This window comes from Musca autumnalis, unplaced genomic scaffold (genome assembly GCF_047663935.1).
Source record: "Musca autumnalis isolate F117 unplaced genomic scaffold, ASM4766393v1 scaffold_2, whole genome shotgun sequence".
NCBI classification, from domain to species: Eukaryota; Metazoa; Arthropoda; class Insecta; order Diptera; family Muscidae; genus Musca; species Musca autumnalis.
Genome location: NW_027411755.1, coordinates 110816096 through 110831913, shown reverse-complemented (window position 1 = coordinate 110831913; position 15818 = coordinate 110816096). Strand labels below are relative to the sequence as shown.

At 34.8% G+C, this 15818-nt stretch overlaps 1 protein-coding gene and 1 long non-coding RNA gene across 5 annotated transcripts in view; one reads left to right on the top strand and one right to left on the bottom strand.

Annotated features, from left to right (window-relative positions):
• The window catches only part of Reps (RALBP1 associated Eps domain containing), a 61463-nt gene extending 54677 nt beyond the window's left edge, over positions 1–6786 (top strand). For 2 of the 4 annotated variants that reach the window (XM_073968866.1, XM_073968867.1), the window contains exons 7-10: positions 453–615; positions 672–1129; positions 1212–1301; positions 5176–6786. In XM_073968866.1, coding sequence (XP_073824967.1) covers positions 453–615; positions 672–1129; positions 1212–1301; positions 5176–5832 — 1368 coding nt within the window. In that variant the 3' untranslated portion in view covers positions 5833–6786. The remainder of the gene's footprint in view (positions 1–452; positions 616–671; positions 1130–1211; positions 1302–5175) is intronic. The other 2 variants (XM_073968869.1, XM_073968870.1) reach the window with 1 other exon arrangement.
• LOC141394481 (uncharacterized) overlaps positions 1–15818 on the bottom strand; it is a 71996-nt gene that overhangs the window by 43089 nt on the left and 13089 nt on the right. The window contains exon 6 of the long non-coding RNA XR_012410441.1: positions 11625–12681. This is a non-coding gene — a long non-coding RNA (uncharacterized lncRNA). The remainder of the gene's footprint in view (positions 1–11624; positions 12682–15818) is intronic.

Sequence of the window (15818 nt, the reverse complement as noted above, 5' to 3'; positions counted from 1 at the left end):
CAAAATGTACTAATGTGAACAAAAAGCACAATTAAAATATGTTTTACAAAAGTTTGGACAGTTTTTAGTTATTTGATAGATATGAACGCTATACTGTGGGCAAATGTCCTTGTGAGACAAAACATCGAAAGTACTTTATGTGAAAGATCATCCATGAGTGCTAGTAAATAATGAATTGCTTCTTCAGCTATATAATGTTATGAGGTGTTTAGCCAAAACAATGCAAACGAAAAATATTGCATCTATTCTTCAGTTCAGAAGATTTAAAAATTAGCGTAAATAGTAAATCATAGGTTGTCAACAACATTGAAAAATATATTTTGTATGACCACTACAATTTTTTTACCGCAACTGTATGTGCATATCAGAGTTTTGACACATCCTAACTGCCTTGGTTATATTGACTAAATGCAAATAGTATATTTTTACAATTAATCGATACTTTTCTGTAGGACACACAGCCAAGCCAATGGACCAAATTCAATGAATCTCCCACATCAAATGTATCTAGTCCTGGTCCAAAACCCGTAAATTTTGATATGCAACGCACAGCTCAGGCTGTGGTCTCAGATCCACAAATTTTACATCCAGTGCCATTAAGAGTAACTCCAGTTGGTAAGTTGTTACTTGGGGATATACAAAAACTTTTTTATTATCAAGATCTTATACAGGTGGCGTTATAACTACCAATGCTGCCACGGCTCCCAACAATGACAAACATAATCACGAATTGTCGGGAGACAGTGTTCTTACAGTGCGAGAATCAAGTCCGAAATCATCTACTTTTTCATCTTGTAATACTACACAACATCGTGATTCATTACAGAACAGTGATCTAAGAGCTATTCAACGGCCTCAAGCTAAGAAAATTCCGGCAAAAAATATTGGCGCCATTCCTCCCCCGCCACAGCGGGAACCTACAACGGTAGCTATTGCCGCACCCAGTATGTCTACACATTTAGCGGATAATAGTTCCTCAAGTGGGGCAAATGTACTCTCGACATCCATGGTAATTAGCAAAAAAGATCCACCTCCATTGCCACCTCCACGTCCCCACAGACACGGACGCAGCAGCAGTTTGGATTTAAATAAATTTAAAATTGGTACACCAAGCGGAGCACAGCCAGAGGTATGCTACTCGATGCATTCTAAATACTACTTTACTATAAATGTTTTTCTGTTTCATGGTTTTGTTTTCGAACTAAATGAAGATTATGGCACAAGCTAGTTTCGACCTGCAAACGTCTACAGGTTTCGCAGATTTTGCACAATTCCCCGACGACAATCTAACTGCAAATGTTGTAAGTTCTATGCTTGCAATAATACTAATAATAATATGTATATCTTTGATCATTATACTCACAATTTCTCCAAACAAACATTTTATAATAACTTTGGATATGTTATTATCATTAAAAAAAGAAAAAAAAAAAACACAAATTAGTTACATTGTGCTATAAGAGTTGACCAAAAATTATTCAAGTGTTCTGATGTAAAAATTCGATCTTCTTGAGGTCCATGGAAAATGAAAATAAGTACCTTTGGTTTCTTTGGGTCACTCCTTAGAAGATACTAAAAAGTATAATTATTGCTACAAAAAAGGAAACAACCAATACTATCGGCTAAAAAATATATAACTTTTGCAATTTTTTGTGTTTTAAAATTGTCGTTTTAATATGTACCGATATTGTTAACAAACCGTTTAGACCTATGTGCATAATTTTGTTGCGAAAAAAGATTTTATGAAAATCTAGAAAATGCCATTTTTTATACATTTACCGTTATAAAATCAAACAACGGAAGTGACTAAGAAACCAAAGGTGTTTTCGTTTTCCATGTATACCCTACAAGACAGAATTTTTACATCAGAAACCTTAAATAATTTTCGTGTAGAACTTTGTTATTAGCAACATAAAACTTTCAATTTGACTCAATTACATAACGTATTTTCAAATTATAGGCGCATTAGCCTTATGTTTGTAGATTAATTCAGAGGACACATTTTAATATCTACCTCAACGCATCTTTTCTTTAAAAACGCGATGCTAAATTTGCAATAACATGACAAATTTAATGCGGTGTCGAAACCGATTTCTACTAAATGACCCAAAGTCGAGTTCGGAATCTATTGTTCAAATTGGAGTCGAAAGGTATCGTTATTCTGAATACAATTAGAAATCTAAAGAACTGCAAAACCAAAATTGTAAACAAATTCATTTTCACTTATCACAATATAATTTGTTGCACAATGGAGGGACAGATAAAAAATGCATGAGAACATAAATAAACTTTGTATATTTCGATTATTGTTTTGAGGACAAATACCAAGAGATTTGTATAAAAAACCATATAGTTTTTACATAACTTGTTGCCATAAATGAAAATTAAATTTGTTACACTTGTAACTGTACATTAACACTGCGCAACATTTTTAACGTAACCTTGTACAAACAATTTAAGCTGAAGATTTTTTGAAAGTACCGACCCAAACGACCAAGCCCTAGATGGGTTTTTTAAAGCAATTCTGGGCTATATCTCTGAAACCTATGTGAATCTTCATCTCACCTTTGAAGCAAATTTGTACATAAGGCAAGAGTAAAATATTTGTAGAAGTAATGAACTCCAAAAACTACATTTATTGCCTCATTTTTTATAAAATATCGAAAATTTCCATAATTTGTATACATTTTGCATCAAATCTCCAAAACCGTTAATTTGTAATACACAACTCATCAGAACATGCCATTTGTTCACGTTGTTTTCAGTATATTTTTCAACGACGATTTAATAAATATGTCAATAACGTGGTGAAATCCTAAATGCTATAATAAACTGTTGGTGTGAACTGTGTTTGAAATACGTGTTATAAAAGATATGATCTAAAAAACCGCTGAAACAACATGAAGTAAGAATTTTAGAGTTTCAGAATTTTCTGAAGAATTGCCGAGAACTTTATTTGGAAGATTTTTGCAAAAGGTTACTTGGTTCAACTCCCAATAGATTAGCAGAAACTGACCAGGGGCCTAATTCTCGAATCCGTTATCGAGCGAGTTTTTGTTCGAAGACAAATTACGAACGATCGAAATTTTTGGATTCCCTTGTTCGATCGAAATTATTTAAAAAATTTATCGATACATACGGTTATCGAACGGTGAATCATATGGTAAACACAAAATATTACACGTTACAAGTTTCTCGTAAAATGAAATGAAAACATGAAAATTTTATAAAATAATAGAAAATTGTGAAAAATTAAAAGTAATTGTGATCTGAAATAAATTCCAATTAAAATATAAAAATCGCATTCTGGCAGTGGAAAATATATTTTTAATTTTTAAGAAACATCCCGTTTTTGTCTATTTTTTTACTCATTTTATTGAAAAAAGTATTTAGTATGTGATTTTGATTAATTTTGTTGCAAAATGTTTCATTAAAGTTCGTTTTGTGCCACAAAAATAATCATTTCGACAGCAGATGTGTGGCGGGCAAAAACTCGCAAGATTCCACTCGAAAGTGTATTCGACAACGGATGCCGTAATCCAAATACTGAAAATATCGATCGAAATAACTCGATCACGTATGCGAGAATTAGGCCTCAGAATTGCAGCAATTATGTAAAATGTTCTATGTTTTATCGATTTTAATGCCCTAGATAGAGTTTTTCTTATATGGTATGTCTGTTCAGAAGATAAGTTCTACTAGATTAGAGCTACAATATTGACAATGACAGTAAGACCAAATTCCTAATCGTTTCTGAGATAAAGGACCGATAAATGCAAAAAATGTAGTTTAGCCCGGATGAGGTCATAAAATCCGAACTCGATCTGACAGTACTTTACTTTCAAAAAATTCATACTAGAAGTTGTTTGCATTTTCAGTGTTGCATAGTGTAATTAAACACAATCTTTACCTTCCATACCTGGCTCTTGACACATATTCTGACCTCGACTCCGCCACTTTCGGTACGACTATGATTATTTCGTCGACGAGATTTTTCATCGTCTGTATTTCTTTTTGGATATTTTTGCTTGCATGTATGTCACATATAAAACTTACATTACCTGCATAAAAATGAATTTTCCTTGCGGAAATCGTGAGTACAAGACAAATCAACACAATCACGACATGAATTATTCTACAATTATACAGTATATCGCACCTGTTCAACTAAAGGGTAATAACTCAAAATTTTGAAATGTAGACTTTTTATTAAAAATTATCAACTCCACCCACCGAAAAATTCTCCCATTATTTAGTCTACTCTTTCATCAAAAAATACCATTATGCAACTCTTCATGTCTTCAGAGTAACTATAAAGTATCAACAGTTTTTTGTCTCTACTGAAAAATATAAATTTTTGAGTTACTACACTTTTGTTGAACAGGTGCGATATATTTATTTATACATATATTTTTTAAGTTATTGTAACGTACGCTCCCCAAACATGGAATGGCCAGACTTCAAACTGTACCTGAAAAAAGTCGAACCCTTGTGTAGATCCTTAGTCAGAAATCACCTATTCCATTTTCATGATTAGCAATTTTAACCACGTGTGTATTATTGCTAAAAATACCACCACATAGCCGTGTAGAGCATGGAAAACTAATATGAAATACGGTGTAAATTTTTCTCTATCGCGGAAAAAGTTTCCGCACCAAATGCATTGAAGTTCAGTAATGCATTTTTAATTTTATCTGTCATAACAACATATTTGCTTTTCATAAAAAATTTTATTTTTTTGTTATCTAATTTGGTGCGGATAGAGAAAACATGACACCTTATTTCATAATAGTTTTTCATGCTCTACACGGCTATGTGGTGGTATTTTTTATTTTTATTTATTTATTATTGGTATTTGCAAAAAAGTGCAAAAAGTTATATCCCTAATGTGTATGACACATATGTGACTATTGATGGCAAACCGACCTTGAAAAATTCTTCCATAAATCGGTGGAATAACTTAATAAAATTCTACTGCATTTTTTGGATAAACGATTCTTGACTCCGGATCTACTAAACTCCGAAAATGCAAATGTTCAAAATTTTATCGATTTATGTCCATGTTGATGGAAAAACAAAAAGTCGAAATCAGTGTGGCCAGGCCAATATGGAAAAAAGCAAATTATTAATGTTCTATAAAAAATTTTTGTTCTTTTTATTTTCATCCAACTACAGAATTCGGATCCACAACAAATGTATTCCTTGCCAACCCAACCAATAACTACTGGTCGTGGTCTTCCTCCAGCTGCGGGAGCTTTACCTCCAACAAGACTTTCACTGCAGTCTAATCAACGTGTTTCGGCTTTCGAAGTTTATCGCAAACCCAATACACCACGCAATTCACAATCTCCTAAACCCTTGGCTGCGCCAAATTCTGTTCCTGTTTTACAACAACCCCCTCCGATACCACCACCTTTTGGGTCAGCAGGTGCCACAGCACTAACTACACTTCCAAACTCGGAGTTATATGAAAAAAGGGTAAATGCCATCAGTGAAACACTACGACACGTCTCATTCAAACAGGAAAATAACATGACCGAGGTACTGCGGCATTTACGCGAACAAAACAATCTTTTACTGCGACTTTGTAATGATCTCAGCGACGAATTACTTACTGTACAAACACGTAAAGAAGAAATGAGACTTCAGTTGGAAGCTTCGGCATCTCTGCTCTGCAATGATAGTAGTATGGGATTTCCACAGTCATTGACGACGACAGCAACAGCATCAAGCTCAAACTTAGGTGTTCGTACAGGATCTTCAATATCAGCACCAGTGACAGCAAATGTTACCGGTGGCTCTGGTAGCTCGGGCGTCCACTCTAATGTTTAGGCAGCTTAAATGTTTATCAACACAGATACGATGTTATTTCTTGCTAGATTCGATGTTGTTTGTTAATGAAAACCGATACAATACGTATTTTAAAAAGTATTGAAATTATTTGAAAACTTATATGTATGTATGTTACAATAATAGACTACAGATTAACGCTACACTCACACAACACATATGTAGAACCATGCAGTAATACGTGCATACATAATCAATAAACAAACATAACTTCAAAAGTCGTTATCATCAAGGCTCTTAAGCCCACTTAAGTTAAAAAAAAAAAAATACATATAAAAATGCTACATATTACGTTGACAGTCATCTTATCCATCATCGGGTAATGTTTGTATACGATGCGTATCACAAACAAAGAAGCAAAAGCAAAAAAAAAAAAAAAAATTTACCTACGTACATGTAATTGTATAAATTGTTATTTATTCATAATTATTTATTACTGTAATATTATTAACTACTAATGTTTCTCATGCAAAACGAAAACCCAAATATCCCTGAAATCAACTCAATCTATTATCCATTAAAGCGCGTGAAGTTAATATACATACATAAATACATACATACACATACATATTATTAATATCCTTTTTAGAAATACATTGCGCTGGTATCTCCCTTGTGTTATATATTCTCTAAAACAAAAAAGGTAGCGAAAGGAAGAAGTACATTGTATTTTTCTACTGTAAAACAATAACAACCAATTCAGATTCCTTATAAAAATACATATTTTTAGTATGTTACAACTACTAATTACAATCACAAAATAAAAAAAAAAAACATATTATCGACACATTGTATTAGTTGAATAGATCTATTCATTCCGGAAATGAAGATTTTGTTTCAAATATTCACACTTGATTTTTTTAAGTACATAAATGTATTTTAATTTTTTTATGTTATTTTAATAATTACAAATAAAGTATGCAATTACAAACTAAATCTGTGGTTTTCCGAGAAAGAAACGTGAGTCGACTTATATCAATTTTGAGTTATTAGTACCGAGTAGATGTGTTTTTTTTTGAAGGTTTAAAACATCCGTTTTTGACACATATGTCAGCATTATTTTGAATATTCCTATGAGAGCTATTTCCCATGGGATACATTTCTCCCATTCCCATGCCCCATCCCCTATTCTGAATGAAGTTGGAGAAGCAAAAAATGGAAGAAGGAATTTCGAAAGTAGTTACACAAACAGCCCTATTCTGAACGCACGAACGCACGGGAGTTGGGAAATTTTTTCCCATTCCCACATTTTCGTATTCAGCCCTATTTCGATTCTGCAAATCGAGTCGATTCGGGTTTCATCACATACCCGATTATATTTTACGCCTAATCGGTATTATGAAAAACAAAATCATTAGGTTTTAAACATTAGGTGTGTACGATAACCCAATAATTTGTACAAATTCGTACAAATTTTTACTGAATGCTGTTCGATAACAAAATTATCCAGCAAAAGAGAGCGAGTTTGGAGAGATTTTCGGAGAGTTTTGTGACTGAGAACTTGCAAATTTTTGCTGGGAAAATTTGTCCCGCAAAAATTTGCAAGTCTGATCAGCTGACTTTTAATCGCCTGTTCAATGTAAACAATTCGAAATGTTAACATTTTTGACCAAGAAAATTTCACAATTACACATTTTTTTAGATTCTAAAGGGTTGTGGATAGGATTGAAGCATTAAATAAGTAAACTGCAATTTTAAAATTTATGTTTTTGTTCCATTTGGTTTAAAATATAAAAAGAAACAAAAACAAATTTCATACATTTTCGGAAACAGCTGATTTTCTTGCAAATTTTTGCAAAATGCTGTTCGATAACTTTCTGCAATTTTTCTAGCTTGAGAGAGTAAAATTCACTGAGAGAGGTTGCTGGAACTGACTGAGTAATTATTGCTGGGAAAGTTATCGTACACACCTATTATTTGGCAACAAAAATTAATAGAATTGTTAAAGATCATTTGTATGCCTTTAACCCACGTAGCGCCGAGAATTTTTTTTGCGAGAAAACTTAAAATTTTTTATGAAAATTATATTTTTGAGACTTTTAAGCATTTTTTAATAAATAACTTTTTTCTCTAAAACGTACAGTTTTCCTGCAATCGGGCCTTCTTTTAAAAGTGCCAAAAACTTTGGAGTGTAATATTGGTGTATCCTTACATGCCAATCCCTTGATTTTTGATTGAGAAAATACTCTTACTATATTCCTAACAAATCCCTGACTTTATATGATTCTAACATTTATGATTAAATTTTTATCGCATATTTAAATTTTTCATCAAAAGTCGAAAATTACAAAAAAGTCGATTTTTTTGAATAGCTTGTTAGGCCAATTGCGTGGAAATGCGTCGATCAAATGAAGCGTTATAAGCATGAAATGACAGATAACAGACAATGCTATAACAAAATGTAAAAAACGCCACAAAAATATTCGAAAAAACCAGAGTTTTACGTCAATTTTTGCAACCATTTTTTGTGGCGTTTATACGACCAGTGGCTTTATCTGGGTTAAATCAATGCCTGTTCCAGAATTGCAAGAATCCACTAATTTTTACTATTTTTTTTTCAATATCATAAAGGAAAAATTGATATCGTAGTAAAAAGAAGTAGTTTCTTACAGGTTCTGGATCAGTAGACAGCGGAATCCTATGCAAATGCATATATGGTTAGGATGGCCGTAGAGAAAATCTGATTAGACAGAAACTCGTGTTACTACAAAATAAAACGAATTAGGCCCATACATTTTTACATATTTTGACATATTTTTACATATCTGCATAAAATGAGCATATGCAAAAATATATTCAAGGATTTTTGCTCTAAATATCCCACCGAAATGGCTGAAATTTGGAATTAAGTCTTCGTTAGGGGTATGCAACTTTACAACTGAAATCTGTCCGCATAGGTCCATGTCTTCATATAGCCCCCATAGAACGGTACCTACCGCTATTCGGTATTTTGAAAGTTGTAGCCTCAATATCCCACCGAAATGACTGAAAATTGGTTTTAGTCTTCGTTGGGGGTATAAAACATTCCAACAATTTGTCGGCATAGGTCCACGTCAGAGAAGTGCGCAAGTAGCTGATTTTGACACTCATAAGCCACATGCTGAAAAACAAGCGTATGTGCGGCTTGCTACTCTAAAAAATAAATGCAAGTGTTGCTTGCCATTCTCAAAATATGTACGAGTGTGGCTAGCCACTCAAAAAATAAGTTGTTTAAAAATGGATAATTTTTGACACTTGCGTATGCTTTGCCAAGTAGTTTTAAATACGCAATAACAATTTCTGTCTTACTTTTTTGCTCATTGCACATCAAGTATTGTTTTCAACCCTTGTAATTCAACCGAGACAATCGAGAGAAGAGAATGAGAGCTAAGATCACCGAGAGAATGAGAGCTAAGATCACTGATTTTCAAACGTTAAAAGAACATGCAAAAACACACATAACATTCCAAGCAAATAAAGAAAAGCATACACAAACGAAACAACAACAAATAAAATTACAATTGTTTATTTTTTGTAGTGTTGTGTGTGTGCTTCCACTTGATAAGTCACTTGGCAAACTATCTACGATTGCGAGTTTTGTAACAGTGCAAAATATGATGAATACTTGTTTTACTTATTACGCACAAGCAACGGTCTTGATGCGTCGCAAGTATTTTTGGTGGTGGTGGAAAAAATACCGAGTGCGAGAAAACACATGCGTTAAAATAGCAAAAGGCCCAAAAAACTTGTGCGTACTCAATTGGCTTACGGGGGCAAGTAACTCATTGATGATCTCTGGTCCACGTCTTCATATAGCCTCCATAGAATGGTACCTCCGATTTTCGGTATTTTGAAGGTTGTGGCCTCAATATCCCACCGAAATGACTGAAATTTGGCATTTTGTCTTCGTTGTGGCTATAAAACGTTCCACCTGATATTTGTCGGTATAGGTCCACGTCTTCATATAGCCCCCATAGAACGGTACCTCCCGATTTTCGGTATTTTGAAGGTTGTGGCCTCAATATCCCACCGAAATGGCTGAAATTTGGTATTAGGTCTTCCTTGGGGGTAAAAAACTTTCCACCTAAAATTTGTCGTTTTAGGTTCAGGCCTTCATATAGCCCCCTTAGAATGATACCTCCCGATTTTCGGTATTTTGAAGATTGTGGCTGTGGTTATACATTTATCTATTTTATTGACTTGTCTGAAGAGAATTTTAAACAGAAATATTTTACAAACAAACATTTTTGTACCTATTACACTGCGCAACAAGGTTTCTGTGCGGTGAAAAATTCCTTTTGGAGATGAAAGTTTTTAGTGAGTATATTAAGAACCCAAAAGGAAATTTTCCCCATAGGTCAAGGTTCTGAGATATCGCGCGATGAATTTTTTGAATTTTCGCCTATGATGCTTGAGAAAATAGCTTTATATCTCTGTTTGCCGTTATTGAAGCTTCATTTTGAGATTACATGTCTGCAGTCAAATCGAATGGCGAATCTTTTTGTAGAACATTTCATTCTTCTAACTCAATTCCTTTCATGTCCTTTTCGTCCTTTCTTTCTTGAACCGTAGTAAAAGTACCACAAAATGGGATTTTACAGCATCCAAATATTCCACAAAAATATTGCTCTGAGAATTTTAGGTACGGTTCTCATTGGGTGTCACCGTGGTGCAATGGTATGCACGCCCGCCTTGCACGCAGAAGGTCGGGGTTTCGATTCCCCGGCCAGGCAACATCAAACATTTTTCAACGGTGGCAAAATACCCCTCAGTAATGTTGGCCTTGAAAAACTTCTCCACAAGTGGTGTCTTAAGACACGCCGTTCGGATTCGGCGATAAACAGTAGGTCCCATATCATGGAGCTAAATATGAATCGGGGTGCACTTATTGATATGAGAGAAGTGTCCCTTGTCCTGTATGGGATGTTGTGGAACAATGTTTTTTTTTTTTTTTTTTTGTTTTTCTCATTGACAAGTAATCGATATTGTCACGTTTTCATTGTCCTTTTTGACATTTACCCGCTTTTTGTTCAGAAAAAACCTACATATGTTTTGTTTTTCTGTATATTTGTTATTTGTTATGTGTTGGTAGGTAGCATACCCATTGGTTATCGCTTATATTGACATCTGGGATGTATCTGAAATATTTACCATATATAGCTCCCGATATGCTGAACACGTTAATGACAAATTTTCTTTGAGAATATATCCGGTTATCTAATATTTTGAACCGGATATAGCGATATAAAACCCGAATTTTGTACCGAATTTAAGTAACCGATTAAGCTAATATGTATACCATTAGAAAGCTAATAAGATTGCCAATCAGGGAAAATACATTTTTTGACAGCATCTCACCTGAGTTCGGTGCTAAAACAAAAAACCCGTATTCTTGAACCGTTTTTAAGGAAAAATATCACTGCGCGTAAATATGAAGATCAAAGCTTGGTGGGTGAAATGTTCTTTTTGCCGATGAAAGTGGATGAAGTTAATATTATGAAGCCGGAAGGACAGTTATGCCGTAGTTCAAACTTCTGAGTTATAGCGAAATGGAATTTATGTTGCGCGTTTATTGTCGTGCTCTTAAAGTTCATCAAGAATGTATGCATCACGCCATAACTCAGAAGTTTGACCTACGGCATAACTGTCCTTCCGGGTTCATAATATTAACATCATCCACTTGTTGCGTGGATATGAGCTGTACAGTTGACTGGAGATGAAAATTGTGAGGCGACGTCAATGCGTAATGGGGGTGTCATTAAGTTTTTTTTTATGTTGGACGTAGAGATAAACACTTGCAGGAATATGATGTTCGTAGAGCTGCAACGGGTAATAAACCAGACACCTTCTATTTTAATTTTTTTTTGAAAAAATTAATCGAGGCGTTCGCGCGTCAGGCAATTATTAAAAGACAATGGAAAAAGGAAATGGGCGGTGTTGCCAGTTTCATTGAACGTAGGGTGTGTTCAGTGAAAAAGGTTGAGGTCATGTTCAGTAAGCAATACTCCCAAAACGATCAGCTGTGAGAAGGCAGCCATTTGGTGGTGTTATGTTAATGATTGAGTGATTTTTATTTTGATTGGAAAATTTAGGAAAATGGTGGAAAATGGCTGGGCTATAAAAGACAAATTGCGCCGAAATAAAGAGGTTAGTTGTTTCAAATTCCCGTGCTGTCATGTCAAGTTGCTGACCAGTGGCTAAACGCTTTTAAATAAAACAATTAAATTGCACACAAAAACAGTGATTTGTAACGTTCTCTTTATTATATGTGTTTATGTCCGTGTTTAGACACACGGGAAAGTAAATTCAGTTTTTAGGCAATAGGGGGTAGGAAAGAGTATTGAGGAGCTCTTTCCTCTCCGCTCTCTCCCAAAAACTCAATTTACTTTCCCGAGAACTTTTTGTGTCTAAACACAGACTATGGAAACAACCAACAAAAGTGAGTGTTTGGATGGTGCAAATTTAAAACAAATGATTAACAGCAATTTTAACGTTGTGTGATAGGTTTCCCAAGGAAAGTTACGATCTTCTGGCCTCCGGTGTTGCATATAGGGGCTAGTTTGTCTATTTGGTAGCAACTCCAAATCATTTTCGAAGCATTTTTCCATCGTTGTGTGGAGACCTTTGCACAAGCCTAAAGTGCTTTATTTTGGGTGCAACAGCGAATTGTTTGTGGTTTGCTCAATCAGTGGGTAATTAATTGCTGGGTGAAGCTTATGTTTCCAAGGATCTAAATTTGGTGACCAGATATTCGATTCAAGTAGAGGCAGCGCCCATTTGATTAAAGTCCGAGCCAACGAACAGGTAACCTGTATGTGTATGATTTGAATGTGACAGCAGCGGGGTTTTAACCTGAAACGAGAAAAGCAAAGAGAAATATTTTTAATTCTAAATAGCCAATTATCAAACTAACTAAAAGCAAAAGATTCATAAGTTACATTTGCCAAAGCTGAGGGCATAAAATGTTTTAAATCGAGACTAAATTTTTTTGGAAACAATTTTTACACTTAAATATAAAAAAATATCTTATATTTATTAATCAGATCTAGTATGTCTTAGTATAAGTTGTGATTGTCCTTTATGTTCATATGATTTTGTAAGAATTTCTACCGCCAGAATATTTTAATTGAATTATTAATCCAGGTGCTAGGGATAACAGGAAACTATTTGATTTCGTAGAACTTGGCTGAAGTGCCATATTATACCATCTTAAGAGAGCTCCCTTAGGACAGGTAATCAAATTTTAGGCTATTTTGTCTGGCAAGTGCAGACTATAGTTTCTGGTGTTCCTATACTTGAGGTGTCTTTAAAAAATTAATATTGTTGGTCGTACTGGTGTTAGATTTTCCTTGTTTTTTTTATACAATCAGACAAAAAAATATAAACTTAAGAGATATTTATTTTTTAATAAACTTTATAATGTATTGAATGTTTTATAATCGTAAATAATATGTTTTGATTGTGTCTTTCCTAATAGGGTGAAACCGTAAAGGTGAAGAGGTGAGTGTGTGTGGTTTGTGGGGTTTCCAATAAAAGTTAAAAATGTGGATTTTGGAAACCATGGTTGGGTGGGCTACATGTGGGAGTAGAAGATCAATGCTCCCTTGTCAAAGCAAGATTTGTTTGTGTTTCAATGTAGTGTTTGTGATGTGTAGAGTTCAATTTTTCGTGTTCGCCCTGATGGGCTAGAGAAGAGGACGGGTTGAGGACCGTAGACCCGAGACCGCGAAGCTAGCCGAAGGTCCCCTCTAGCGCCGCCTCACAGGGATACGTAACGGATGGCGCCCAAACTAAAAAAAAGAAAGTTCTATAAGAACTAAAACCCAGTAAAAGTGCAATAACATCTAAGCGCAATATAATAGAAAATAGGGAAATAATAGCAGTAAGTGATATAGCGATATCCATCAGCCTGGCTGGTATTGATCCATGTTTTCCATTGAAAACATGAGTAAGTGCAATATTAGGCTTAGGATAGGATAGGATATTTAGTATACTCACTTCCATTTACATGCAATAACTTGTCAGTGCAATAACTTGTTCGTCTAGTGTGTAACAATGTATGTATTGTGAATGACCAGTTTTTTTTTTGTGTTTTGTGTAAAAAGTAACGTAAAAGAAATAGTTTTCGAGTAAAGGGTAGTGCAATATTGATCTGGATCAAGATGATCAGATATTAGTTGCAACACCTATTTGCGAGACCGTTTTCAGGTTGGGTAAACTAACAGAAAATTAGCCGCAGAGACCAACTCGAAGATCAGGGAAAATTACATTTTTGTTTGTCGTTCGTCCTGTATAAACCTGCTTTGACAACCGTAAGGACATTACAAAAAACAAAAAAAAAAAAAAAAAAGAAACACACACCTTAAAAACCCATCTTTCGGAAGAACCCTATATTGTTTGTTTGTGAAGTTTTATACTTGTTCTGTATTTTCTTTATTTATTTTTGATTTTTATTATTTTTTTTACATTTATTTTATTTTTTATATTTTTTTATCTACATACGTATTTTATTTTGTTGATTTTTCCTTTTTATATAATTTTATTCTTAAACTGAGAAATTATAGGCGTGTTAGGTTCTGATAGTTTTGATCGCGAATGACGAAAGAGAAACCTTTCGAATATAGACGAAGCAAAAGAAACCGCACAGCTTCTTTTGATGTTAGCAGGCTATCTTTTCAAAACATACCAAAAAAGTACAAACCGAGAAGTAAAAAGGGCAAGAAAATGAATCAAGCCACTGGGGGAGATCCAGCTATCATTGACATGTCACTAACAATAAATGGCAATCAACCTTCAACTTCCAACGCCATAAATATGAATCACTCAGCTAATAATAGGAGTAGCATCCCTAATCATGTCCCAATAAATCCGGAAATGAATAATACGGTGAGAGTGTCAGGAGGTGAAAATATCCCTAATGCCCAAATCGATTTCCGACCCTTGGTCCAAGAATGCATAGCGGGGGAAATGAAGAATGTTTACGAAGCGATAGGCAAACTAGGAGATTTAGTTAAAAACTTAACAATCATAAATAATTCAAATCCGACTCCACCAAATCAAATACCTTTCAATTTCAATACTCCACCACCGACAATTGAAACAGGTAGGCCGCCGGTGATACCATCATCTAACAATGTTTCCGCTCCCGCCACCAACTTTGATAGAGGTAGCAAAGTGGAGAGGTTCAAACTGAAATTTGATGGTAAGCCAGGTGGTATGACAGTGGAAGATTTTGTCTTTAGGTTGGAGTATTTAAAGAAACAATACAATATAACTTGGGAAGAGATTTTTGCCGAATTTCAATCACTTTTAAATGGGGGAGCATACGAATGGTACTGGTTGCAAATAAAAACTGGCGTGGTGAAAGACTGGCCTACATTAAAAGATGCCCTATTTACAAGGTACAGCACAACCATATCAAATTACGAGGTAATGAGTGAAATTGTTGAGAGGAAACTCAAACCTGGGGAAGACGTAGACAGCTTTTTCCAAGCCATCAATATGCTAAGGTCGAGACTAGTTCAACCAATATCCGAGGGCGAATTAGTTCAGATTGTGAAGAGAAATTTAAAGGGTGAGATGTTTAGGATGGTCTATCCCATGAATATACATTCCATGGAGCACTTACGCATGGAATGTATACGGGCTGAAAAGATATGTTTGAAAAGAGAGACCAGGCCAATCGCTACAATTCAAAATAGAAACGTCAGGGTAAATGAAATAAATACTGAAGCGTACCAAGACAATTATTTTGACCCAGAGCCGACTCCAACAGTCTCAGAGGTGACAACTGGCCAAGTTTGTTGGAACTGCCGCAAACCTGGACATCGGTTTATGGATTGTCTGTCGTCGCAGAGAACCTTGTTTTGTTACCGATGTGGCCAGCCCAACACAGTAGCACCCAAGTGCCCTAAATGCCTTCAGGAAAACTCGAGGAAGAACATGATGTCGGCGGGAAAGTCATGTTCGATAAACCAACCCGTAACGAA